The sequence below is a fragment of the Nyctereutes procyonoides genome, unplaced genomic scaffold, assembly GCF_905146905.1.
Source record: "Nyctereutes procyonoides isolate TBG_1078 unplaced genomic scaffold, NYPRO_anot_genome, whole genome shotgun sequence".
Taxonomy (NCBI): Eukaryota; Metazoa; Chordata; class Mammalia; order Carnivora; family Canidae; genus Nyctereutes; species Nyctereutes procyonoides.
Window position 1 is genome coordinate 35650974 of NW_026575133.1, and position 25707 is coordinate 35676680.

The 25707-nt window shown below is 58.2% G+C and overlaps 1 protein-coding gene across 6 annotated transcripts in view; it reads left to right on the forward strand.

The window, feature by feature from the left end:
- Positions 1 to 25707, forward strand: part of HDAC4 (histone deacetylase 4) — a 276590-nt gene that overhangs the window by 129986 nt on the left and 120897 nt on the right. For 5 of the 6 annotated variants that reach the window (XM_055300503.1, XM_055300499.1, XM_055300505.1 and 2 more), the window contains exon 3: positions 6603 to 6674. The exons of the other annotated variant lie outside the window; for it this stretch is intronic. In XM_055300503.1, coding sequence (XP_055156478.1) covers positions 6603 to 6674 — 72 coding nt within the window. The remainder of the gene's footprint in view (positions 1 to 6602; positions 6675 to 25707) is intronic. 6 annotated transcript variants of the gene reach the window in all.

Genomic DNA, 25707 nt, shown 5'->3' on the forward strand with positions numbered 1-25707 from the left:
TGGGGATGGGTTCTCGTGAGCGGGCAGGTTCAGGCCACGCAGACCTCGCCTGGTGTCCCGGAACGGGCGCCGTGGGGGCGGGGGGGATCTCCGCCGGGAGTGCCTGTTGGGCCGCCCTGAGCTCGTGGGGCGTCCGAGGGGTGCCGGCCGCCCTGGGCTCGGGCACCGCTGCATGTGGTCCGCGGAGGGCGGGTCCCTGAGCAGAGGAGGCGGGAGGCTGGCCCACCGAGTCCTCCTGGGGTGGAGGTCGGACACCCCACTGGGTGTTCAGGTCAGGGGCGGGCCTGGGGGCCCTTTGAGTACTTTGCTGACCTGATGAATCATTTCTACCCCTGAGCCGGGACGTTTCAATATAGCGAACCCCTTTTATGATTTAAATAAACGAGGGGGTCCGGTGTCCAGTGTGTAATTGTGTAGCTCGCTTGGGTTCGGTGCAGGGAGACGCAGCGACATCGTAGGAAGGCGTGTTGGCCCCTGCATCCTGACCTGGTGATCCACGTCCTGACACAGTACGTGCAGGCTGGTGCAGAGGCGTGCACCCCGCCACGCCCGCGGGAGGTGGGGGGCAGCGTTCGTGCGGCGATTCTCTCCTGCGGGGCTTTTGTGCAGACACCTGCTGTGTGCGGGGGGCCAGAGGCTGTCTTCCTGCTGCCGGGCCTGCAGCACGCGGGGCTTTCTTGCCGTGCTCACGCGGGTAAAAGACAAGTCCTTTCACCAGGCGGGAGAACCGAGGTCCCTCATACAAAGGCCTACGTGTTTCTTCTAGCCTTTTGCCTGCGTTGAGCTTCCTACCAGCACACGCCCCAACACAAGTGTCCCCACTGCAGGGATGTGACTTTTCTCATTATGTTCATTTTTATGGAAACCCGGGCTTCTCTTGTTCAGCATCAGGCCCCGGGCGTTGGTTCAGTGCTGTCAACCCGAAGCCAGGCACCTTGACCCCCACGGCACCGGTCTCTGCTAGGGGCGCACATGCGTCCAGAGTTGGAAGGGCAGGGGGAGGACCAGATGCCTCCTCGGCCTGCGGCCCTCGTTCCGAGCACAGTGTGTGGCGGCCGCCCCAGCTCGAGCCTCCCCCCCCCCTCCCGGCCGAGTGCCCACCTGCACCCAGGAACCCGAGCTGCCTCGCCCCCCAGACCCTCCCACTCATCACAGCGTGCGCAGGAGCGATAGCGGATCCAGTGCAGAGAGAAAGCCAAAACCCCAACTGGAGCTCGGGCATTTATGGGGAAGAATCCCTTCCTGGCATACATTCTAGCATGTTCCCTGTGAGAGCTGACATCACACCGGATTAGATGATGGGGAGGGGGCGGGGGACACTGTCATTCTTTCTGCTAGAAAATCTGCTGGCTGCTCACCAGGCCCAGGGTCGCCCCTGAGATGCAGAATTAATTCTCAGCACATCTTCAGCGGGGCCTGTTGCTCTCCCTGCCTCGGAGACGCGCCCGAGCCTGAGGAGTGAGGTGGAGAAGCCCGGGGTCCCACCTTGGGTGCAGGCAGGCGGGGGGGGGGGCTCTGAGCCAAGCTGGTGGCAGTGAATGCCGGCCCGAGCGCCCGCAGCAGCCCCGGTGTGCCCCACCGGCCCTGCCCTCTGCACCCTGCCCCTGCCTCCTCCTTCGGGACCCAGAGGCCAGGCGGCCGTCCAAGCCTGGTGTTCCTCGCTGTGTCCCCGGGAGCCTGTCCCTCACGCTGATCCTGGGCAGTGGATGCAGAAGGGCAGCCGATACCGTTCTCAGCAGCGCGGGCGACGGAGAGGGGCTTTATGTCAGAGAACATTCTAGGGACGGGGAATCAAGTGCCTTTATAGCAGGGAGTCCTGACCGACCCACGCTGCCCAGGGGACCGAGGCCGCTGACTGACCCGGGTGAGGTGTCACGTTGGTAGCACGTGATGTCACATGATGGGAACCGTCAGCAGAATGCATGACCCGTACTCCTGCACATGGTCACCGTCATCAAAAACAAGGGCAGTCGGAGGAGCCTAAGGAGCCGTGACAGCTCGGGGTCGTGTGGGATCCTGGGTGGGAGGCTGGCGGGGAAAGCCCAGGAACCCGAGTCCGCGTGGGGCTTCAGGTCACTGGAGCTCAGACACGCCATCGTCGTGGGGGAAGCGGGTGTGTGAGAACGCTGTCTGCTCTTTGATTTTTCTGTGAATCCGCAACTGTTCTAAAATAAAAAGTTCGTATGACAAAATAAAAACGGGTAGGAAAATTGGCTGGAATGAAGACATTGCATGATTTCTGCTGCCAGAGCCCTCGGACCCCATGACTATGTGTGTGACCACCAGCTGCTCAGGGGGGTGAGGGGCACTTGCCCCCGGGGGTGCGGGTGGCACGTTCCCACCTACACCAGACAAGCCCCTCTTAGCACAGCCGAGGAGAGTAATGTATCCGGTTCTTCTGCATTCATGAGAGCTTGCTGGCATCCCCACTTGTGTTGCTGAGAGCCCTCGGTTTGGGGAGGTTCGGGAAATGCAAGGAGGAGGAAGGGGTGAGATCAGAAACAGCGAGAGTGTTTCTCAGTATTTCTGTGCAGATGTAGCATCGCTCCCGGCCAACAGGATAAGGCAAGAAAAAGAAAAAAAAGGGAAACCAAACTGTCACTGTCGTAGGCACATGATCCTGCACGTGGAAAATCACGTTTACTGCAGATAAAGGATCGACAGGGATGAGAGGAGCGAGATGCTGGGATCTAAAACCAACATGTGGTGGTTTATTGCCCGTCTGCCGACCAACGAGTAGAAATTTAAATTCATAGTGCTGTGTAGAATATTTTACTTGAAACAGCAAACACCTAGGAATAAATCTAAAGATTTTCAGTTCCTCTGCACTCAGGACTCTAAAACGTCTTTGACAGAAATGAAGTGAAGTGATATCCCATGTTCACAGATGAGAAGATGTAATTTGCTGAGATTCTGTTCTTCCCAATCTCTAGGTACTGTGTGGTCGCAGGCAGAGCGAGTTAGTCCCATCCCAACCCCTTCCCACCTCTCCCCTTCTCCTTTTTTTTTTTTTCTTCTTTTTTTGCCTGTCTTTTGGAAGAAAAGCTGATGCTAAAATTTATGTGGCAAAGGGCCCACCCACATCAACCCAGGGTGGGTCTGAAGAAGAGAGTAAGGACTCTTGCCGGATGTTAGGAGTTAACGGTGTGATTATTGGCACAGGTATAAGCAGATTGGCCAATAGGACAGACATTGGGTGTCTGATAGAACCAGTGTGCTGATGAGCCGGGAAAGTAAGGCGTCTTAATAGTCGGTGAGACATTTGGCTGTTTTCATTGAAAAAAAACAAAAAAACAAAGAAAAACAAAACCCAAACCAAAGAACCCTTCCTTACTCGGTGTATAGAAGTCAAGACCAGAGAGATGTGAGGCACGCGTGAGAGGGAGCGCCACGGGACGTGCAGGTGACGGGATGGTACAATGCCTTTGCAGCCTCCAGGTAGGGAAGCATACGCCGTAGAAGGATCGATGCATGTGACCGTAAAGAAAGGCCGACTCCGAGACGATGTCTGCGGCATGTAACTGCCCGAGAATTCACGGTCAGGATTTGTAAAGCGTTCCCCTGAATCAGTGAGGAAAAAAGACAACCCAGTGTTTTTGTTTTTGTTTTTGTTTTTTAGAAAGGGCACAAGGCATGATTTGAGAGCATCCAGGAGGCGCGTGGAAAGATGTTCAGTGTCCTGGGCCCACCGGGAAGGGCAGATGACCTTAGTGGGACCCTCGCTGGTCCCCCACCACGCAGGCGTGTGGTGTGTGTCCCGGTCCTGTGTGCAGGCCCTTCCCCTCCCTTCCTCTCCTCTCCTCTCCACTTCCCTTCTCTCCCCTGCCCTCTCTTCCTCTCCCCTCCCCCCTCCCTGCCCCCACTCCTGCCCTCACCTCTTACCTCTCCTCCCCACCTCTCATTAGGTAACCTGTAGGTGGATTTTTCATGTATCTTTATTGGTGCAAAAAAATACGAATTTTTGCGCAGCATCAAAGTACGGATCCGCTTTAATTATGTGCATCAGGGAAGGGGTTGGACTTTTTTTATTCAGTGAAGTTTTTCTGTGTTTTGTGTGTTGAAGATGATGTAGCAATTGTCATAGAAATTGCTTCAGGATCCACATTGTGCAAGCGCGGGCTGGGCGGGCTCCTTGCGGGGGGCGGCGTGGGGGCTCCCTGTGGCGGGCGGCCTGCTTCTCCTGGCACGTGTTTCTGGCACCTGCTCGGCCTTCTCAGTGGGTTCCAGAGCAGACCCTATGGACTCAAGGGGAAGAAGGTGATGAAAACCTATCACAGCCATAGGCCGTGCCCTCCTCCACTCTCCGGGTCCCGGGGCCCAGCCTTTCTAGACAGCAGGACAAGAGCATGCCCAGGTCAGACGGCACCGCGTGCTGGTGGGCCAGCTGGCACATGCATGTGATTGGTTTCTAGCCGGCAGCTCAGCGGGACATGCCCCATCCAGCGTCCAGAAACTCAGGATGAGCCGACTCAGCGAAGCCGTACCTTGATTTAAGACACCCGGGCGATACTTTGGGATACGCTAATAACCACATATCTTTTAACTTACACTCTGAATTGATTGCGTTGAGATTTGATGCATCTCCTCCGCACAGTGTGGATAAAAGTAACCTGTTATTATGCATCATTTATGCATCTGGCTTTGGAGTAATTCGACCTTTGGGGCTTGGGGCAGACATAAACAGCTTGATTCTAAATTCAAGGAAAGGTCTTTATATAAGGCGGGATGCTGGCCTGGTGCTGCTACTAATTGCTCCTACAATTTGGAGTCTCCTCGTTGTACGAGCGCTGGCTTTGTGGTTTCTAAACTGTTTCTGGTTCTGGAGCCTTCGCTCAGCTGGGAGCTGAGGTCCTCCTCTGAACCTACTTGCAGAGTCCTGAATGGGCTGGTTTTCCCAGCACCTTGCTCCTGACCCTCACCTGTTGGAGACTTGCAGCTGGATTAGGATTTTTAGAGGGGCCTTCTGGTGTTTTTGAAAGTATTTACAGTGGAACTCAAATTTTTAAAAAACATATATATATATCTATATATATATAGATATATATATATACTTCTATGAATTTTGCATTTTTAAAAATGAAGTTTTCACTGTATTCATAAACAAAATAAATTTCAGTAATTTATTTTCAGAAAAAAAGATTCCCATCAGGTCTCACAGCCTGCCTGTGAATGGCAGTGAAGGCGGTCGTAGGTCATAGCATTAGGCATGCAGGTCAGCACCTGGGCTGTCAGGGGTGGCCCTGGTCCGTGAGAGAAGCCCTCGTGCAAGTAGCTGGGGTTGAGCGTTGGGGCCTGGGAGCCTGCACTGTCTCCGCCCCACGGTGCCTGGTGACTGCCGGTAACTGTTCCGATACGTCTCTGGAGTCAGGGAGGGGTTGCTGGTCTGGGGAGAGAAGTCCCAGGCGCCCCATGGTGGGCTCTCCCTACTGCGGGGTGCGGAGGGCCCCTTAGAAGGCCTCCCACGCCTTTCCCTCGCTTCCTTGGCGGAGCGGTGGGGGACGGTCTTCAGATCTCAAGAGCACACTTTTGGATCTCCTCGGGGTTGTTATTTTCGTCCTTGGATTTTGAACATTTTCAGAGACACATGGGGGTTGTGTAACTAAATGTGCAGGGTGTGCAAGGTGTTATCCATTTTGGGTAAAAAGCGAGGTTTTCGTACAGTCGGTGGATCCGATGTCATTTGCCTTGTCGTGATTTGAAAGTCTGCCTCGGGGAGCTCCTGGCTGCTCCGTGAGACCAGCCTTCTCCTCTCGCCCGTAGCGGGAGCGCAGAGTGACCGCCACGTCAGCGTCTATAATGACGTGCCTGTCACTGCAGGCCGGTTTACACCACTTGTCAGGAGCTAATTTTAAACCAAAAGTGTGATTCCTGGAAGTTTTGCCAGAGTTTTCTTTCTTTTCTATCTGAGAGAATATGGAAAATCTCAGGCAGTCTAAAAGCAGCCTGCTCTGGGTTTAGGTGGTGGCCGGCTTCCAGCTCCGTCTTTGCACTCAGCCTGGGGAGATAGAAGCCGTCCCTGAATCCGGTCGGAAAGTGGGTTTAAAGACACGAGTCTTTAGATTGTGGGTTCCCGGCCAAGCGTTTGTCGGAGAGTGAGTTCGGGTGTCCTCGGTTCCTTGAGCACCGCCCGCCCCCGCCCCGAGCACCCCCGCAGCTGATTTCGGCCGGGCCTCAAGGCCCGGGTTGCTGTTAGCACCTCCGGCCTGTGTCAGCGTCTGGGAGGAAGGGGAGGGGCTCCCGTGTGCGTCCTTGTCACCTCCTGCTCGGGCCCCCGCAGGAGAGCCGTTCGGGTCCACGCGAGTGGGGGCAACGTGGCTGCCGCACGGCCAGGCGGGACGGAGGTCCGCAGGCCCCGAGCTCTCGTCGGCCCATCCTTCCCCCCAGGGGGCCGTTCTGGTCATTCCGAGAAGGGTTCTTCATGTTTTCTGATTCAGCAAATAAAAATAAGGTGTGATGGAATCAAACCTGTCCTCCTTTTCAAAGTAAGAAGGACACACGCGTTTCCATTGTTTGCGAGGAGTCTCCTTGCAGACTCGGAGTGTAAAGTGTTTTCGTTGAAATGAGAGCAGTTTCTGAAGCCAAATGCTTTCTCTGTCCTCCAGATGGACTTTCTGGCCGAGACCAGCCCGTGGAGCTGCTAAACCCTGCCCGCGTGAACCACATGCCCAGCACGGGTAAGTCAGCACGCCCAGCCTGGCGGGCGCGGGCTCCCCCCTCGGGGCGTGCGGAGGCCCCACCGCACGGGGGTCTGCGGGGAGCAGGGTGGGCCGTCGGATCCGCGGGCTCCTGGGGTAAGAGAGGCCGTGCGTCGTGGAAGCGAAGCGGGCATCATCGGCTTGATGCTATTTAAGTGGCAGAGAATGCGGATCTTCTCTGTCTTGGGCTCGGAAGGGTGTGTTCCTCCCAGAGGTGCCAACTGCTTGTTTGAGGTGTAACCCCAGACCCGGTCCGCAGGAGGATCTGTGGGAAAGAGCTCTGGGCTTGAGCGGGGGCCAGAGCTTCCCTGCCTGGCGCGGTCGGGCTGCTGGCAGCCACAGGACGGTGGCAGGCCGCGCCTTGCCCTCGGCCCGGGCCTCTCGCTGCTGGAGCCGGCCGGTGACATGGTCTCGGAAGCGCCTTTTGCTGTTTTTTTTTTTTTTTTTCTTTTCCCATCAACAAAAGAACAGCAGCCATGATTATGTCTTTCGTTCCATGTGTATCATCTTTCTAAATATCGTGCTTTAAGCAACGTTTTCCAAATCTGGGTGGCCGTGGAAACATTCTTTTTCTGTAAAAGCCCTCCCGCCCCGGCCCCATCTAGTGTCCTCCAGGATTTCAGCCCAGGAGCTGGGCACCGTTTGTCCTGTGCAGGCCGCTCGGCCTCATTGAGAGCAGAGCACCTCCTGGAGGCCTGGGTGTGAGGGTGCTCTGCACTCCCCAGCCGGCATCTCAAGAGCCCCCTGCAGGACCCTTGCCTTCGCACGTGCCCAGGCCTCGGTCTTGGCGGTCCTGGCTTGGCAGCACCCCCTGGGCCCCAGCCTTCCTGGGTGCCACCCTGATCTCCCACTCTGTGGGCAGCGGCGGCCGGGGTGGGGAGGTGGCGGGCCCCGGGCTCTGCCCCGGCCCCCATCAAACCTCCCCATTGCCCCTTAAGTGGAGGCTGGACCTGTCGAAGAGGGGATGTCCCTGTTTGCACGGTGATTCTCCGTGGTCTGCCGAGGGCCGTTCCTGGCATCTCCCTGTACACAAAGCTCCTGTCGCTGCTCTGCCGGTGGCCCTGGACGGTGCCCTGGCGCCCTGTGTCCCCGGGGCCAGCGCTCACCTGGGCACCCGCCGCGATGCCCCCAGCCCACTCCGTCTTCTGGTTCCTGACCTCTCCCCTCGCCTTTACTTTTGACCCAGCTCCCAGGAGGGAGGCTTCAAAACAGCAGGAGATGCTCAGGTTTTGATTTCAGCCCGTGCAGAGTGAACTGGGCTGTCACTGGCTCCGGGTTCCGCTTGCCCGTGTTCCTGGTGCTGAAACACGGAGCCCTTGTGTGGTCGCGGGTCTTAAGGCAGGTTCCTAGGGCTCCCCCAGGTGTGGGGCAGAGGAAGAGGCTTTGGGGACGGTCCGCTGGGCTGGGAAGGCGGTAAGGACGTGTTGTTTCCACGTGGACCAGAAAGAGGTGCGCTCCAGGTGAATTTCTGGGTTGGGGAGGGCACCCTGCCCGTTGAGACCTGCTGTGCGACTCCTCTGGCTTAGTGTGACACAGCCCGTGGGCTTCGGATTCGTCCTGAGGGGACCTGGGGACCTGCTGACCCACTGGCCATGACCTCAGGCTGATCACTCATTCCGGACTTGGGGATAATGATGCAGGATTCTTAGAAGGATCAAAAATATGTCTGATTTTTGGTAGCTCCTGCGGGGATGTCATCTCTTCACGTCCCGTTGACAGAGGCTGAGGACGGCGTGTGACATAGCTGTGAGGGTCCCGGACAGTCCCCACGGGCCCTCTCACCTCTTCTCCTTTGCGGGGGCCCACCCAGCCTGAGGAGTGGTGTCGTGGGGAGCGTGCCCCCGTGAAATTCAAGCAGGTCCCTTAACTTCCTGGTAGCCAGCTTCCATTAGCCAGAGTCGGATGTGCTGTGTTTTCAGCTGTTGCGCTGTGGTTCTTTGCGTCACTGGTGGTCGGTGTTTGCAGCGTAGACGCCGTGCCCACGGGCAGCCTGCGAGGGCGGAGGCGCGTGACGCCGCTCGCCCAGCTTGCACGCCGAGGTGTGCTTCCGAAGCTGCTGAAGCGAAGGGCCTTCCTTCTTCGCCCCTCCGTGCTCGGCATTCCAACCCCCGCCAACTACGTTCCGCCGGAAAGTAGGATCTGGAAGTTAATATGAAGACTTCTTGACAGCCATGTTGTCACGGCCCAGGAGCAGAGACATTCTCCCATGACGTCCCTGTCAACCCCAGTTGACCCTGGCGGATTTCCTAACCATCGAGCTTAATCTGAAGCACCCTTGTGCCGCTCGGCAGCGTGAAAACAAACCGACACACGTCTGTCATCTGCAGGGATGACTCCGCGGCCCGCGTGGGGGCCTGTGCTCCTCGGGGACTGGCTCAGACGGCGCTCCCCGCTGCTGGGAATGGCGGCGTCCTCGGCCCGGTGCTCCCTCGTCCTGGCTGCCTTTAGATGCCCCGACCCCTTCTAGAGTCTCACTTCCGATAGAGGAGCACTGTTCCTGTCTTTCGTTTCTGTGCCATCTGGGATTGAGGCGTGGAGTAATTCAGGCACGAATGACCTCTCACGCTCGAAGAGTCCATTGTAGAAGGAAAAAGCCAAAATGCTATTTACTTTGGGTTGATTCTGGTTTCTTCACTTCCCCCCCGCCCCCCAACATCACTTCTTCTATGTAAACAAGCCTTTCCCTCTTTTTGTTTCCTTTCTCTTGATTTAAAATCCGTAATTGTGAAATAGTTGCATCACGAAAGAGAGACCGTACAGCCGCCTGCCCGCCTGCCCGCCTGCCCGCCGTGCCACTCGGGTACGACAGGTCTCCTTACTGTTACTGCAGGTCCAGCATCCCGTTCCGGGGAGTAGCTCGGTCATGGACGCGGCTGCACCTGTTCCCCTCCCCGGGTGGGGACTTGAGGCGCAGGCCCAGTGGCCGGGCGGGAGTCCTGCGGAAGCCACGGCATCAGCCCAGTGAGCGGGGGAGAGGCGAGCATCTCGGGGAGCGAGAAATGCCCCGGGATCACACACCCACCTGAGCAGGTGCCTGGGTTACAGGGGACGTGGAAGACTCATAAGACACGCACTTGTGAATCGTTGTCATTTATTTGGAGTAATAGACGTTTCTCTCTGATTCTAAAAACGATGCGTGTTTATTGCGGAAGAGAGACGTCGTACCGAACGTGTTGGGTGTTAGCTTCTAGAGCTGGAGGGGGGCTCCCTCAGCACCGCACAGCGTAGACGCTCAGCAGCCTTGACTGGGAGAAGGGCTTGGAGAATAACGCCTCCGTCATCCGGGCGCAAAGTGGGGAAAGCGGGGCTTGAATGAGGACAGGACGCGCGTATTCAGCGCTGTGAACCGCGTGGGCTGCAGCAGGGGGGCTGCCGCCCGTCACGCGTGTACCCGGCACAGCGGCCGAGTGCCCTTGCCGCCCCGAGCACGTCCGCCTCACGAGGAGGGACGGGGGTCCTCGAGGCTCGAGCGCCCTCAGGACCCCCAGCTTGTAAATTATGGGCCAAGACCCCCCTCTGCTCTGTGCTGCTGGGAAGAGCCTGCATCAGTGACCCAAAGGGGACAGGGCGCCCACCCCAAGGCTGGGAGCTGCGGCCCGGGAGGCTCCGGCATGTTCCTCGGTACAAGGTGCAGGCACCATGGATCACCCTGCCGGCCTGTGCCCCTAACACACGTGTTGGTCAGTTAGGCTGGAGGGTGTGTTTTGAGGCTCTGTAACAAAGGTGCAGTTTTTAAAAGAAAATTCTGGACCCTTGAAGAAACTGCCAAAACTCTAGAGAACTAAGACAGAAAGTGAGGTGTGGCGCTCGCCGTGGATTTCCACATCTTAGAGGGTGCCTGGCCGCTGCGCTATCTTGAATTTTGGAGCAGGAGCTGCTTGAGGCTAGCTGGTGCCAGAAGCTTCTCTGCCCCCCAGGCATGTTTCGTGTCCTGTTGTTTGGTTTCGATGAGAGAAAATGCATCTGGGGAGGTAAATGCAAATATGAGGCATAGGAGAGCCCCCTGAGTGACCCTGGGAAAGCGCCCGAAAGTCTCCCTTACTGGCACCGAGGTGATAGATACCTTACCCAGCAGGTCCCCCTGGGAACCACGGCCTCGTGGTAATACTTCACACTTGCTGCCCCGCGTGTGCATGAGCGTGTGTGTGTGTGTGTGTGTGTGTGTGAGGCTGGGGCCTCTGGGCTCGCCATGGGACAGTCAAGGATCCTGCTGAAGTGCCAGTCGGGGATGGCCGGACACAGACCACCCTCCTCTGGTGCCGTCGTCACCTGGACTCGCCCAGCCTGGCTCAGGCGGGAGGCGGTGCTGCAGGATCGGCCCCATCCGGCCGCAGACGCAGGGGGGCGCGGGCACGGGGGGGCACCATGCACATCTGCCGTGCTGGATGCGCGTGTGCCCCAGCGGCACGGGGGGCCTGCTGTGCTCTTCTGCTTGCTTGTTTGCTTTCAATTTTGGAGGAAAACTGAAATCTAGAACAGAAAGATACAAAGCAAAATCCTGCAGTTTGAAAAACGGAGAGAAGAATTCCCACGGTTTGATTATCTCAGTCTAAATAAATGTTGCGAGTTTTTCCCCGGCCCTGCCTCCACCCGGTTCACCTGAGAGCCTGCGTGAGCAGAGCCCCGGGGTCATTGCAGCTGCGTCCGCGGACCGGAGCCGTGCATGCGTGCGGTGCGTGTGAGGAGCGTGCTCGGGGCCTCGGCGGCACTTCCGGGAGGCGGTTCTGGACACAAGCCGCTGCCCTGCGCCAGCCTGCGCGCTCCCTGTCCGCCCTCCCCACCCGGGGGCGGCCTGCAAACATCCGCCCAGGCCTGCCCCCCACCCCGGCCCCCCCAGCCCTTGCCCCCGCCCTCCTGGGGGCCGTCCGGGTGTGGGGACGCGCACCCAGCACCTCACCTGTCCGGGGACCGAGCCCCCGGCTTCTCCAGCTGTGCGGGCTGCTGCTGCCAACCGCGGAGTCCCCGCCGTTGGTGGGGTTTGGTTTATGCACCTCGTGAGGCAGGCACCCTCTTCACCTGTGCTCTCTCTGACTTTGACACCTTTGTTCTCTCTCCTATTTGCGTTTTGTCTGCATTTGTGCTGGTGATTTTTTTAAGCCATCCGTACAGTTTTACTGGGCCCTGGGGGGCAGGATAAACGGTGGTGCTCCTGCCTCCCCCAGGCGCACCCCCACTGCCGCGGCCGAGGCCCACTCCGCTGGCGGCAGCCCCTCCGGGTTCCTTCCGTGTCCTCTGTGCTCCTCCCTGGGTGGAGGTTAGCGTGTCGTTCCAGCCCGTTAAACTCTGTATTGTTGCTGTTGCCGTCGGCCTGCGGGACGACGAAGAGCTGACCGTGGCCTGGAGCAGGGAATAGGGCGGTGGGAAAGCCAGGGTGCGCTGGCCGTGGCCCCGCGGGGCCTTTGGGGCGTCGGAGAAATGTCCCCCAAGCCCGAGCGCCCGGAACCAGCCGGACGCGGTGATGGCGGCAGTGACCCCGCGGGCTGTGTGGACGGCACCCCTAACCGCCCCTGGGGATGTCGGGAGGTGGTGACTAGGTGGCAGGAAGGGGGCGGGGTGTGACAGGAGGTGTCCCCCATCGCAGACACACACCCAGGACAGACCGGGGGCGTCTTTCCTCACTGGCTTTGCGTCCCCGCACGTCCGGGCAGCACAGCGGGAGGGCAATGGGCCCAGAGCGTCCGTGGACCCTTCACGGGTCTCCAGGTGCCTCCAGCTGGGGCCGGGGAGGGGCTGTGCCCACGTCCTGCTGGGACTGTCTGGTCGGGACAGGGTTTGGCATCCAGCAGTCGGTCTACTGCGCGTTTCAGCCACACGGCAGCCGCCCCATGTGAAGGAGTCCCCGTGTCTGGAGCCTCAGAGCAGTGCCGACCGCCTGGCGTGCTGTGCACCCAAACCCGACCCTCTGCACCCCCAGGCCTCCCGAGTGGCCCAGAGCGGGCGGGAGGCAGCAGGTGGCCGCTGGCTGCTGTTGTCTGGAGCCGTCGGGGAAGGGGTTGGCGATCCCAGGTCCCCTGTGCGCGGCCGGGCTCAGGGCAGGACCACGAGGGGACCCAGGGACCCGCTCCCGGGCCAGCCCCACGGCACGGGCACCCTGGGGGTGGCAGGAGCCTGGACGTTTGCACGAGAATCCTGGGGGACGGGTGGGTCTGGGGCGTTGGGGCCGAGGGCGCTGTGTCGCGGCGTCAGCTCTGCGTGCTCAGTGTCCTTCAGAGACCGGCCTGTGCCTCTGGAGTCTCTGGTGCACGGTACCTCCTGTCCCATCGCCTCCTGCTCTTTGGGGGCGTCAATCACATATTTGTGCTCTAAACCTGTAGGTTGAACGTTGGGCACATTAATTTTTAACCTTTCTTCCTTTTGATGGCCGCACACTGGGTTACACGCGTCTCTGAGGGCACAGGCGCTTTTGGTGAGTTCTAATTTGAAGTGTTTAATTTGTAGCCTCTTTATTTTTTTTTTATTTATTTTTTAATTTATTTATGATAGTCACAGAGAGAGAGAGAGAGAGAGAGAGAGAGAGAGAGAGAGAGAGGCAGAGACACAGGCAGAGGGAGAAGCAGGCTCCAAGCACCGGGAGCCCGACGCGGGACTCGATCCCGGGTCTCCAGGATCGCGCCCTGGGCCAACGGCAGGCGCCAAACCGCTGCGCCACCCAGGGATCCCAATTTGTAGCCTCTTTAAATTTTGCCTGATGGTCCTGTGTTCTCGGTATAACTGCGGTATTTAGAAGCATCCTTCGTCTGAAGGTATGCAGTCTGGTTACTGATTCTCACCTGGTGTCTCGGGGTGAGAGACGAGCGGGCCGTGAGGTTCGTGGAGTCTTGCTCTCTGGTCGGGGTCCGCGAGTCTTCAGTACGTGCCCGAGGACGTTGTGTTCTGTGCGGGGGGCGCAGGGTTCCCCGTGTGCTTGCCGACTCCAGCTCGCTGGGGCGTCGGGGGCTCGGAGGTGCTGTGGGGGACAAGCGTGCAGCACAGACGGGCGTCCTCGTGGCGTGGTGTCCACCGTCGTCAGCCAAGTGGCCGGGGAAGGCCTCGCTGCGGAGGCGCTGGGCTCGCCCACTCACTCCCTCGTGCCATCCTCCGGGGGACTCCAGGCGCCAGGCTCTGCCCCAGGCCCTCGGGTTACGCGTACTTGCCAATGAAACAGAGACCCCTCCTCGTTGCTGAGCTCGGGTCACCCCGGGGAGACGGTGGCCAGCGCCACAGCGAGTGAACCGTGTCACCAGGAAGCAGGGTCGGGAGTCAGGGATGCGGGACTTGGCCTGGTGGAGGTGCCACGACAGTAGCCAACCCCCTGCACAGGAGGAGCGGGTTAGGCCTTGCTGGCAGTGAGCGGCTGGAGGGGGCCCCGGCCAGCCCGGAGGCGGGCGGGCGAGGAGGAGCGTCCCTGGCTGGGGCTGGGGCTGTTGCGGGTCACCCAGGGCTTGCAGCCACCCTGCTTGGCCCTCCAAGGAGTGGAGAGCTCTGGGGGCTCTGAGCGGAGGAGTGACACCTGACACCCCGCAGCTCGTGCTGCACACACTGGCGGTGGTGGACCCTCGGGGCAGGGCGAGGGACAGGGAGCCTGGACCTGGGCAAGCAGGGGAGACGGTGCGCATGGCAAGCCTGGTTCAGATTCTGGAAGCACTGGAAGGAGGTGGGACAAACCGGGGGTGCAGGCGTGACCGCAGGGTTTGGGCTCTGGCCCATGGACGGTGGGGTTGCCGTGAGTTTAGGGGGGACCCGGACGCAGCCCCCATGGGGGAAGGTGAGGTCTGGTCCTGGACGTGTGGACTGGAGATGTGGAGAGGGCGGCTGTGAGCGTCACCCCCGACGTGGGGCGCAGCAGAGGCCAGGCCTGGACGGCACGAGTCGCCGTGTCTATAGGGCAGACGTTGTCCGGGAGCTTTATGTAGACGCTGTTTGCTTGCGGTTACTGGTGCATTTTCACCACGTCGTACTTCGTGGTGTCACCGCCTCCCCGGGGCCCTCGATCTGCGGTGACAGCCAGGGCGCGTCCCCACGCTGGCAGCAGGCCTGCACCACGGCACCGGGTCGCCAGCGGTCGTGGGGATAACGGCGGCAGTAGGGCGCCTGCCTGTCCCCTGCCTTCATGCTGCACCTCGCGCGGCTGGGCCTCGTCCTCCCCATGAGAATGGCCCCGGGTTACACTCCAGTAAGGGGCTGGATGTCGGCAGAGTCTAGACGGCGGAGTCCGAACCCCCACCCCTGCCCGCCCCGCCCCACCCCCACACACACTGAAGCCCCACGTCTTAGCCTCCTACTGGGCGGCCCCCTGCCTGGGACCCCCCCCCCACCCCGGGAAGCTGCCACGTTCCCTGTCAGGTGTGTGGGGTGGGGCACCTGGGGTCAGGTGGGGTGCACGGTGCTGCCGGGGGCTCCTGCTGGAGGGGCCCAGCGCCCCGGGAAGTGCAGCCCCGCCTCCCGCGGCCTCGCCGCTGCCCTCGGCTCCTTCTGCCAAGTGGGAGAAACACCTTCTATTTTTAAATATTTCAACTGTCGGTGTTGGGTAATCCTGGCCTGCCGGTCCCGCTGTCCGGGGAACGCGTGCGCGGCCGCTCACAGGTGCGGCGAGGGAAGGGGGGGCGTTCTCCGTGCTCCGCGACCGTGACCTCTGGGATCGGCCGCTGCTGTCCTCGTGCCCTGCGACCTTCCTCCACCAGGACGACCACTTGCCTCTTGGAAATGCTGGGTTTTTATCCGCCGAATTTAGGGTAGTCCAGTGGCTTTCTTTCTTTTTTTTTTTTTTGAATATTTTATTTATTTATTCATGATAGACAGAGAGAGAGAGAGAGAGGCAGAGACACAGGCAGGAGGAAAAGCAGGCTCCATGCTGGGAGCCCGACGTGGGACTCGATCCTGGGACTCCAGGATCGCACCTTGGGCCAAAGGCAGGCGCTAAACCGCTGAGCCACCCAGGGATCCCGTACAGTGGCTTTCTGAGAAGTCGTGGTGTGTGCCGGTGTGAGCGCGGCCGAGCCCTGGGCTGTGGGGCGGGTGAGGGAGGCAGCGCGGCGGGGGGCGGGGGGCAGCCTGTGTGCCTGGGGACACAGGGATCCCGTGTGTGCACACCGGCCGGCTGGGTCACCTGGGCAGCCGCCAGCACCTGTGCAGGAGCGCGCTCCGTCCCGGGCCTCGGGGGGCAGGGGCCCTGGGGAGGAGGGCGGGGGTCTCCGGCATGGCCATGGGAGGTGCGCTATGCTCTTGCCTCGTGCGCGCGTGATCCCGGAGCGCTCGCCCGGTGACACCTTGCCAGGACGCTGTGACCGCCGCCGTCAGGTGCGTCGCTGCAGCCGTGACTCCCTCCGGGAAGCCCTGTTTGCTTTAACAGGCGCGTTTGTCTCCGAGGATGTAGGGACATTTCACCATCTTTTGCCCGGGGCGAGGCCTGGGTCTATTTATAGCTTCCCGGAAGTACATTTGTGCACTTCTTGGAAGCCAAGTCCCCAACTGTACGCCAGGTTTTTATTTACAGCTCTTGCTCAATTTGAGCTTGCAAATATTTCCAAAAAGCAGTTTTTCTTCCTGCAGGATACAGAAAAATTAGAAACATCAAAAGGGTTTTCTAAAGAGCTTTAAGGATAGTTCTGGAATAGGGAGTGGGGGAGAACCTAACACTTGCTTCATCGTTAACTCGCAGAGCCGAAGAGTCCAGATGGTTTTGCTCCCTCCAGATAGAGCCCTCGCCGGTACAGCCAGCGCACGGGGACTTATGCACACGAGATGCCATTAAAATAACATCACGGGCTGTCGCGAAGACCCGGAAAACCAAAGTGAGAGGCCGCGAGCGTTCGCGCACGAGGATTCCTGGTGGCAAGGTGGTGTCCCTCCAAGGCCCTGCGAGGAGGGGTCCCGGGGCCCCCCGACGGCAGCCTGTGCTGAAGTAATTGGGTTTTCCGTAGAGTCAGATTTGGAACGCGTGTTGCCGCAAGGCTTTCTGCGTGGCGGACGCAGCTACTCCTCTGAGGGAAACACCACCCGGGCCATCTGTTACGGGAGGGGTCGGTTCTTGGGGATCCGCGGTGACTTCAGGGCTTCGAGCTTGTCACTCCCTGGGACGTTTTTGAGAAGATGCTCAGCAGTAGAGACCCGAGCCAGGCTGCACGGGCCCAGTACACACGGCTCCCCGCCATGCGGGGTCGGGCCCGAAAACGACACTCGGACGTTCCTCACGCGTTCCCAGCGACCCTTGACGGTACCGACAGATGTGGAAGTACCGTCCTTCCGCGTGAGGTTTTCACGCCGCCGGCAGCCGAGGGCGGGCTCGGCCGAGGGGGACGTGGGACGTGGCCGCGCTGTCTTTGCAACGTCGCTGAATGTCATTGTTCTTAAAACTCATAATCCAGACTTTTTCAAAATACGTGCCTCGACCGTTTTTCCATCTTTTGCCCGTTTAAAGTTATTTTATTCCGTGGAATTACAGGGGAAAGCTGCATCTTAGTAGATGAAACACGACGGCAAATGTTGATCCTTGTTGAAGCTGGGTGTGTGGATGTCGACCGCATTCCTCCGTGGCTCTGCGCACCATTGAAGATTCCCAGAACAAGAGCGCTGTTTGTTTTGTTTTGTTTTGCCGAAATGCTGGGACCAGCTCCTGAAGCGTTGCTCAGCGGCACCGCGCTGCGCCCCCTCCCCTGAGAGCACCGGGTCTGTGCGCCCCGCTCACTGCCCCCCACGCGCCACTCTCCTCCGTTCTCCCGAGTTTCTGTGCCCCGAATCAGTAACTCCTTTAACTTCAGTAATCTGCATGATCTTCCTCCTTGAACAGCATATGGCTTAATTTTCCGGTTCTTTTTCTAACTTTTTGAGTCCACTGCCTAATTTATTTGTTTCGATTCCTTTTTTTTTTTTTTAATTACTTAATCGCGTAAGACTATGAATTACTTTCTGAGCTCGACTTCAGGCAGCCCCTGGAATTCTCGATCCACGATGTTGTTCATTTTCCCTTTTTTTACACATTTTCGTCGTCTTCATGTTGAGTTTTTTGAATATTTACAAGAAAAGGGCTTAGTATTCCTATAGTTTTTGTTTTCTGTTTCTGCGTGCTTTGTTAATTGTCCGTTCCGGGGCAGTGCGCTCAGGGATTATTGTCTGTACCCTGTGGGTTTTTTTTTTTTTTTTTTTTTTTGCGTGTGTTTGGAAATGTTCCGTGTTCTCCTTGTGGCACTGATTTCTGTGACTGTCCCGTGGGGGCTTGAGCAGAAAGCATACGTTCTTTCATGATGCAGAGTTTGAAGCGAATCGTGCCGAAGCGTTAGTTGTCTTACCCAGGCCCCCGTGTGCTTGCGTTTCCTGTCGCGGGTGTCCTCCGTGTGCGGGAGCGAGCCCACACCCCCCGCCAGGACTGTCTTTGTGTCCACGTCTGCGCGGGTTTCCGTGTGTCCCCTGCTCACACACATCCCCACGGTGGCCGTGTTCTCGTGGTAAATCCTACACCTTATTAGACTTACAAAATGGGCCTCCACCTTACTTCTCATCTGCTTTGGATTAAATCTTCCAATACCAGTGTTTTCACCTTCGATTTCTTTCTCTTACTCTTCACCTGTCATGCATTTTTTGGGGGGAGAGGGGGTTCAGATTGAGTCTTGTACCTCTGGCTGCCTTCTGTGTACACAATATACTGTTTTTTACCCAATCTGATCAATTTTGAGGAAGTATATCCCATTTACATTTGGTGGCACAATGAATGTGTTTGGCTTTGTGTTTTTCCATCCATTTTTATGTTCTGTTTTCTGAATTGAATGCTTCGATTCTTGCGGCTTCGCGTACATGGGCTTTCTGTGGCTGCCTCTGTGGTTCACTGTGTGTAGTTGTGTTGTCCTTCTGGCCGTGTGTAAGGCTGTGTCCTCTCTTTAGATCTTCTTATGGGACCATTTGTAAGTTCATATATTTAAATAAACAGCTGTTTCTTGGCGCGGCAGCTTTAAGCAGTATTTGTTGATGCCATGACAGATTAATCCGCACACTGCGCCGCCTCCGACCCCTTCCCTTCTCTCTGTGGTTTCGTTAGTGGTGGTGTCATTTTTAGTTCTGGTAATTCCCTTCATACCATGTAAGTAACACATTCATCACTACCATTTATTGACTTACTCCCCTTGGAACGGTATTGGTTTATTGCTGAGAAAGGTGCGAAAATGAATGTGTTGCGTTTCTTCCCCATCGTTTGTTGGATTACCCTTTCCTTTTTTCTTTTTAATAATAAATGTATTTTTTATTGGTGTTCAATTTGCCAACATACAGAATAACACCCAGTGCTCATCCCGTCAAGTGCCCCCCTCAGTGCCCGTCACCCAGTCACCCCCACCCCCGCCCTCCTCCCCTTCCACCACCCCTAGTTCGTTTCCCAGAGTTAGGAGTCTTCATGTTCTGTCTCCCTTTCTGATATTTCCCACACATTTCTTCTCCCTTCCCTTCTATTCCCTTTCACTATTATTTATATTTCCCAAATGAATGAGAACATACACTGTTTGTCCTTCTCCCATTGACTTATTTCACTCAGTATAATACCCTCCAGTCCTTTTCTTTTCAAATCCAAGGAATTTTAAATTGACCTAAAGCTTCCCAAAAGTTGGGTCTAGAGACCCAGTCAGTGTGGCCATCATTACAAGGAGAAGAGGCACTATGCTCATCAGGCTTCTGGAAACCTCCTCGTGCCTCTGGGGCCCCATGGAGCTGGTTGGAACCAGGGTCTCACTTCAAGGTCCGGGGACCCTCGCTGAGGATGCCCTGGTCTCTGCTGCTGCCCCAGGCCGTAGAGTATCTCGTGGTTGCGCCGATATTCTGTCCTTGGGGCTGCTGGGGGGGGGGGGTCTGGTTTTCATGAGGAGGGCTTTCTAATGAACCACTTTTGGAGATCCTGTGCTAGCAGGAGGGAGGAATGTCGTGAAATGGAATACTTGTTTAAACATACCTTCTGCTGCTTTCTTCTGGTCTGCCAAACCAGGGATTGGGGCATTTAGAAATTCTTGAGAATGTGGGGTGCCCAGAAAGAGCCTTCTTCATGTGTAGGTCGGCGCCTGTTGGGAAGGCCTGCGAGTAAGGCAGGTGGGGGGCAGAGAGCCACCTTTCTTACTGGTGGGAACAACATGAGATGATGCTGCTTACCTGCGGGACAGTGCTGCCCAGGACTGAACCCGCGTGTGGGACGGTCACCCCGCAGGGTATAGTGCTGGACCACTGCACGCCCCTTCCTGTGTGGGGGCCGTGACAGGGCAGCCCTCCCTGATCTGGTCCTGGTGGGAGCAAGTCACCCCAAGGGGGAGGAAGTTTAAGGGCAGAGGGAGGGCGGGTGTCACGCTAGTAGGGAGAGCGGCATTGCACCAAGGAGCCCCTCAGACGCTGTGCTTCGGAGGGTACTGCTCAAAGACAGGCCGCCGAGCACTCACCCCAGGACGGTCACCACAACATAGCATTAGCTAGACGGAGCAAGCCTTCACTTCCTCAGGTCGATTGGCTGTGGTCCAGGGCACAGCAGGTGTGGGTGTCAGAGCACCTCGTACAGCTCTCGAGGCACCTAGCGCAGCAGCCTGGGGTGCTCCCCACGTGGCAGGATCATTGAAGGGTCATTGGCGTGGCCTGCTTGTTCATGCCATTCCTTTTTTTTTTTTTAAGATTTTATTTATTTGAGAGAGAGAGAGAGCGCACAAGCAGGGAGGAGAGGGAGAAGCAGACCCCCCACTGAGCAGAGAGCCCGATGTGGGGCTCGATCCCAGGACCCCGAGATCATGACCTGAGCTGAGACAGTTGCTTCACAGACTAAGCCACCCAGGGGCCCCATGTCACTCCTATTCTTGACTGGAATGTTCAGTGTGAGTGTATGTGCGTGTATGTCCATAAACATATGTGATGTAGAAATCACTCACTGCGATTACTAGCAGGGAAGCTGTGCCTACCGTGGTCCTAACTAAAATGCATAAACTGCATGACCTATGAGCCTACGTATAGATGTCAGTACTTAAGACCATATGTTTTACTTGTTAAGCAAATTAGGCTTTAACGTATTAAAAATAAATTTTAAAAATTGAGTGCATGATATGGACACGGCACAGCTTCTATGAGTTGGGTCAAGGGAGTAGGTATCAGTCCATCGGGGGCTTCAGTTCTCCCTCTCCAGCTGCCATCCAGAGAGGCTCGTGTGGGTTCATGGTGGTTTCTGACAAACCCAGATGGTGCTGAGCTGGTGCAGCCCGCAGTGTGGCTGCCTTCACCAGCACCTCGTGCCAGGGCATTGGTCCAGCCAGGTGGCCGGTCTGCACTGTCTTGCCGCTGCTGGTCGGAGGGTTGGTTTGGAGCTCTTGTTCCTGGTTCTGTGTTGGTTGGTGGGAGTGGGGTGGAGATCTGGACAGAGTTCCAACGTTTGTGCTGGGAGGGGGGTCTTCCAGTGTCGCTGCCCTTGGTGGTGTTGACCTAGAAAGATGGGGTTGAGGGGATGGGTACTTGTCTTCCTGCCTCTTGAGCCCTTACCCGCTTCTGATCCCGAGGAGGCATTGGTCTTCGATGCTGCCTGTTGTTCATCTGTAGGCAAGACAAGCTTGTGTGATTTGGCTGTGCCTGCCCCCCTGTGCCCCTGCCACCTGGGGGGTGGGGGGGCTGTAGCATCTCACAGATAATCCATTTTTCCCCTGGTTCCCAGCACAGGGTCCGTATATTCATTGATGACTTTTTGCCAAATCCCAGGATGCCATGTTCTAGCCCTCATCTTGCGTGGCCTTTCCCCAGTATTGACTCAGTCCACCAACCCCTTCTAGAAGTACCTTGTCCCAGAACCACACGCTCCGGTTACCTGTCCACTGCCCTGGCCCCTCATCCTTTAACTCCTGGGCAGATATTATCTCATCTCCCCTATACCTCAGCATTGAGGTGTCCCCAGGGCTGGGCCTTTGGATGCCTTCTCATTCTTGTTGACTCCCGTGGTGATCTCAGTGGCCCCATCTCATCCATTCACAATCCAGAACACCATCTTGGTTCTGCTCCCATTCAGATTTCTAGCTCTAGCCTAGATCTTGCCTGATTCCACATTCAAGAGCCAGCTGCTTGTTTTGGGTCCTTGCCTGGGTGTTTAGTAGGCACCTCAGACTTGAGTGTCTGAAACTGGACTCTTGGTTGCCCATACCAACCCAGACTCAGTGCTTCCACCATCCTCTGAAGCCCCGATTCGCCCTTGAAATCCTGTCTCCATGGCCCATTCTCCCAACTAGCAAATGCCATCAGCTGCCCGGCAAAGCATGCGCAGAAGGAGGAGTCCCTTAGTGGTGAAAACGTTCTAACATGGGTTCAAGGTGACGCTTGCACATCTTGGTAAATTTACTAGAAATTCACTGACTTGTGCATTTCTGAAGGGTAAAAGGCGGTGTGCTCAGTAAAGTTAGTTATTAAGTATGTGTAGAGCTTGGCTACTCCCCTCTCCGTCAGTGACGACGGCAGCCCAGCCACCACTGGCTCGCACCTAGAACCCGCAGGCACCTCCCCACCTGGTCCTTGCTTCTGTTGTAGCCCCCTGTTCCAGCTCAGCCCAGAAGCCAGAGTCTGGTTCATAGGTAGTGTCCCCCAACACCCAAAGGTCCACACCTTAATTCAGAATCTGTGAGTATGTGACCTAACGTGGCCAAAGGGACCTTGTAGGTGTGATTAAGGATCTTGAGATGGATGATGATCTTGAATTATCCAGGTGGGTCCAGTGGAATCATAAGGGTCCTTCAGATGGGGAGGCAGGAGGGTCAGAGTGGAAGAAGGAGTCGTGAGGACAGCTGCAGTGACTGATGGCTTTGAAGACAGGGGGACCTGGCGGCTGGGAAAGGCCGGGAGCAGATTCTCCCCTGGAGCCTCCAGAACCGTGGGATAAATCTGTGTTGTTTGGAGCCACTAAGTGTGTAGGAAGAGCCACAGGAGATGAATGCACGTGATGACCTTGTGGCGCTCCTGGGGCCCGGGCTCAGCTTTTCTGCTTCCTATCACTGTGACCTGGGCAGATTGCTCTGCTTCCCCACCTGTCCGTTTTGCACATTGGTTAAATGGGGATTAGCAGGCGGTTAGCAGTGTCCGTGTGTCCCGCTTGCTGCGTGGTTCACGCACTCGTTTCCTTTGTGGTCGCCTCCCCTCCAGGCTGTGCGCTCCGTGGAGGGCGGGTCTGGGGGCTTGTTGTGCCTGTCCCCTGCGGACTGTCTGGAGAGGCTCCAGAAGGCTGGGCGTCAGCCAGCACTCATGTGCTCAGTGCGTGAGCCTGTGGGCTGTCCCTGGGCTGGTTTTCCAGGGTGAGCACGTCCAATGTCGCCGGAGCTGGCAAAATGGCTCTGGCCACGTTCAGAGCTGAAGAAACGCCTGGTGTGACTACGTGGCCCACAGAGTGGGTGGGTCCCCAGGACCCTGGAGCATGCAGGTGCCCCCGCGGGCTTGCTGGAGGTGAGCCCAGGCTGCGGGACTTCCTCCTCGAGGGCCTGGGCCCGAGGGGGGCACATCTCAGTAGCTGGCTGCAGGCGGCGGGCAGGAGGCCCAGCTCAGGCGCGCCTGGCAGTGGTGGGGGACTTGGGTTTCGTTCGGGTGGAGTGTGTTCTTTATCAGCTCCCACCGAGGAGGAGTCCACGGCACTTGCGCCCAGTGAGCAGCGTCTGTCCCCTTGGCTGTGGGTGCTTAGGACCCTCGTCTGCCCCTGGGCCGCACTTCGAAGGATGTTCTCGGGTGGGTTGGGGGCTGGTGAGCGGTGCTAGGCCCTGCCTCCCTCCTCCTCCCTCAGCATCGGGGCCACCTTCATGTTCCCCGCACTTTTCTGGGTTCGGGGCCGGGGGCATAGGGAGCAGCTGGGCCACCCAGCCACCTCCCAGCCCTTGCATTTTTGGGGCGGGGGGTGAGGGGCGGCAGACAGTGCACTTCTGCGGGCTGGGCAGGGGGCACTTTTTTGTTTTTCACGATAGAGGCTTTCCTCAGTGTTCGGCCCGTATCCAAGGGTGAGTCTCCACGAAGCTGGGCGGGTGTGTTGGTGGGACCCGTCCTCTGGCCGGTCGCTGGGCAGGGGCCTGGCTCTTCCTCGGGCCCCGGTGCCATGACCTGGCCCTTCCCTCCCGGGCTCTCGGCTCCTCCCTGGGGCGCAGGCCCGGCCCCCGCACTCCGGCCTGCAGTGTATCAGCTGTCACCGCTCCCGTCTCGGGCCAGCACCCAGCTCCCGCCCTCCGCTCGGCGCTGCTCTGGGAGTCCCTGCGTGCGGGGGGCGGGCGGGCCATGGGGTCAAAGGCTGCCCGTAGCGCGGCCTCCCCGGCCCCGAGGTCCCTGGCCGTCCTGGCTTCCGGGCCGGGGCCTTCTTCACTCTGCATCGCCGGGCCCCTTCCCAGCTCCCAGAATCCTGCGGCTCTTGTCTCCTCGCACGATCTGCTTCTGGGAAGGATTTCGGTCATTTGGCTGTCCCCAGAGTGGAGTCTTCGGAGGGGAGGGTAAGTGCCGGCAGCCCGTGTTCCTCACAAGCCGTTCTTCAAGAATCAAGAACGAACCCTCCTCGGCTCAGCCAGGCGGCGACTGGGTGGAAAGGCCTCTTAACCTTGTGTTTTCACAATCTAAGTTAAAGATTAATTGGACTCCTAATAATCCTGCAGGAATTCTCGACGTCTCAGTTCGCATTCCCTTTCATCCATTTCTTCCTAAGAAAGCCCTGTCGCCGGACTTCAGAATTGAAATCTGCGTGGAGCAGATAACTGTCCGCCCCACGCCTTCCGTGGTCACTTTAGGAACCGGCAGAGGCTTCACGAGCGGTTTTCAGCCGCCGAGGAGATTATTTTCGAAATGACCCTGCAGTCCGTGAAATGACTTCTTTGAAACAGGAGGCTGAGGAGGACGGGCTGCCTGTACTCAGGTCGGGGTGCGAGCTCGGCGTCCCCAGGGTGCCCACCCGCTCCCTGCCGGGTTCTCACCGGCGCCCGGCGCCACCGCCTTGTTTGCTCGTCTTCCCAAGCGGTGGCGGGAGCAGCTGGCTGTACAGGTCGGGGGGGGGGGGTAACGTGCTGGATCCTGGGGACTGGGTGTGGCCAGTGTCTGCCGGGGCGCAAAGCGTTTTTTGCAGCCCTAGCTGCCGGGTCACTGGGTCAGGGCCCACAGCCCCCACGGAGGCCCCGCACGGGTGCCCTGCGCTGGCCGGCAGCCCCCTCGCTCAGGTTACGCAGCGTGACTGGACACGTTTTGAAGGCAGGTGTCCCCGAAGGTACTGTCCAGGAAGGGAAAGCTCTGAGCTGTCGACCTCCTCATCCACATGCGGGGCCGGCCCGGGGGGCGGGGGGCGCGCTGGCCCATCCCGGGGGACCGTCGCACTCCCGGAGAAGCGGCCACACCGGGCCCTAGGGAGGGCAGAGCATTCCGTCCTCCTGGCTTTCCGGAAGCTGGATTTTGTACCGGAGGGCAGCAGATCTGTGCTGATCCTACGAAACGAAGGAAGACAGAAGAAACATGTTTATTTCCCCCTGTCAGAAATTTTCATTTAAAACTGATTCGTACAGGTCAGTTTAAACGGAGTTTAAGACGAGGTTTCCCGTGAGGAAGTGACGGCGGCCGAGTCGAGCTGGGTGAGTGGGTCGGGCCATCGCGCTTCCTCTTCCGGGCTCTGTAGCCCCAGGAGTCCTTCATCCCTCCCCTCAAGAAATAGGTCTTAGCAAGCCAACGCCTGCGCCCCTTGGGGTGACATTTTACCATAGGAAGGGGCCCCGCATTTGTGGAGTGAGGCTGAGAGGCTGGGCCCAGGCTGGGGACGCCTGCAGGGGGCAGGGGTCCAGCACGGTCCCCCGGGGAGGGCCTCGCCCGTGCCCTGCCTCCCCGCCACCTGCACCCCACCCGGGCCGCGTGTGAACCTATTTGACGCGTGAAGTGCCCTCTGTCCCTGAGAAGGCTGGGAGGTAGGATTTGGGAATGCCGTTCCATCCTCCGTGGCCAGGAGACCCGAGAGCCCCGGGCGCGTCCCTCCAGGTGCAAAGTGGAGTGAGACACGGCCCGGGCGGGTTTCTGCACGGCTCACCTGCCCCCGGGTCCCGGGCCTCTTGCCCAG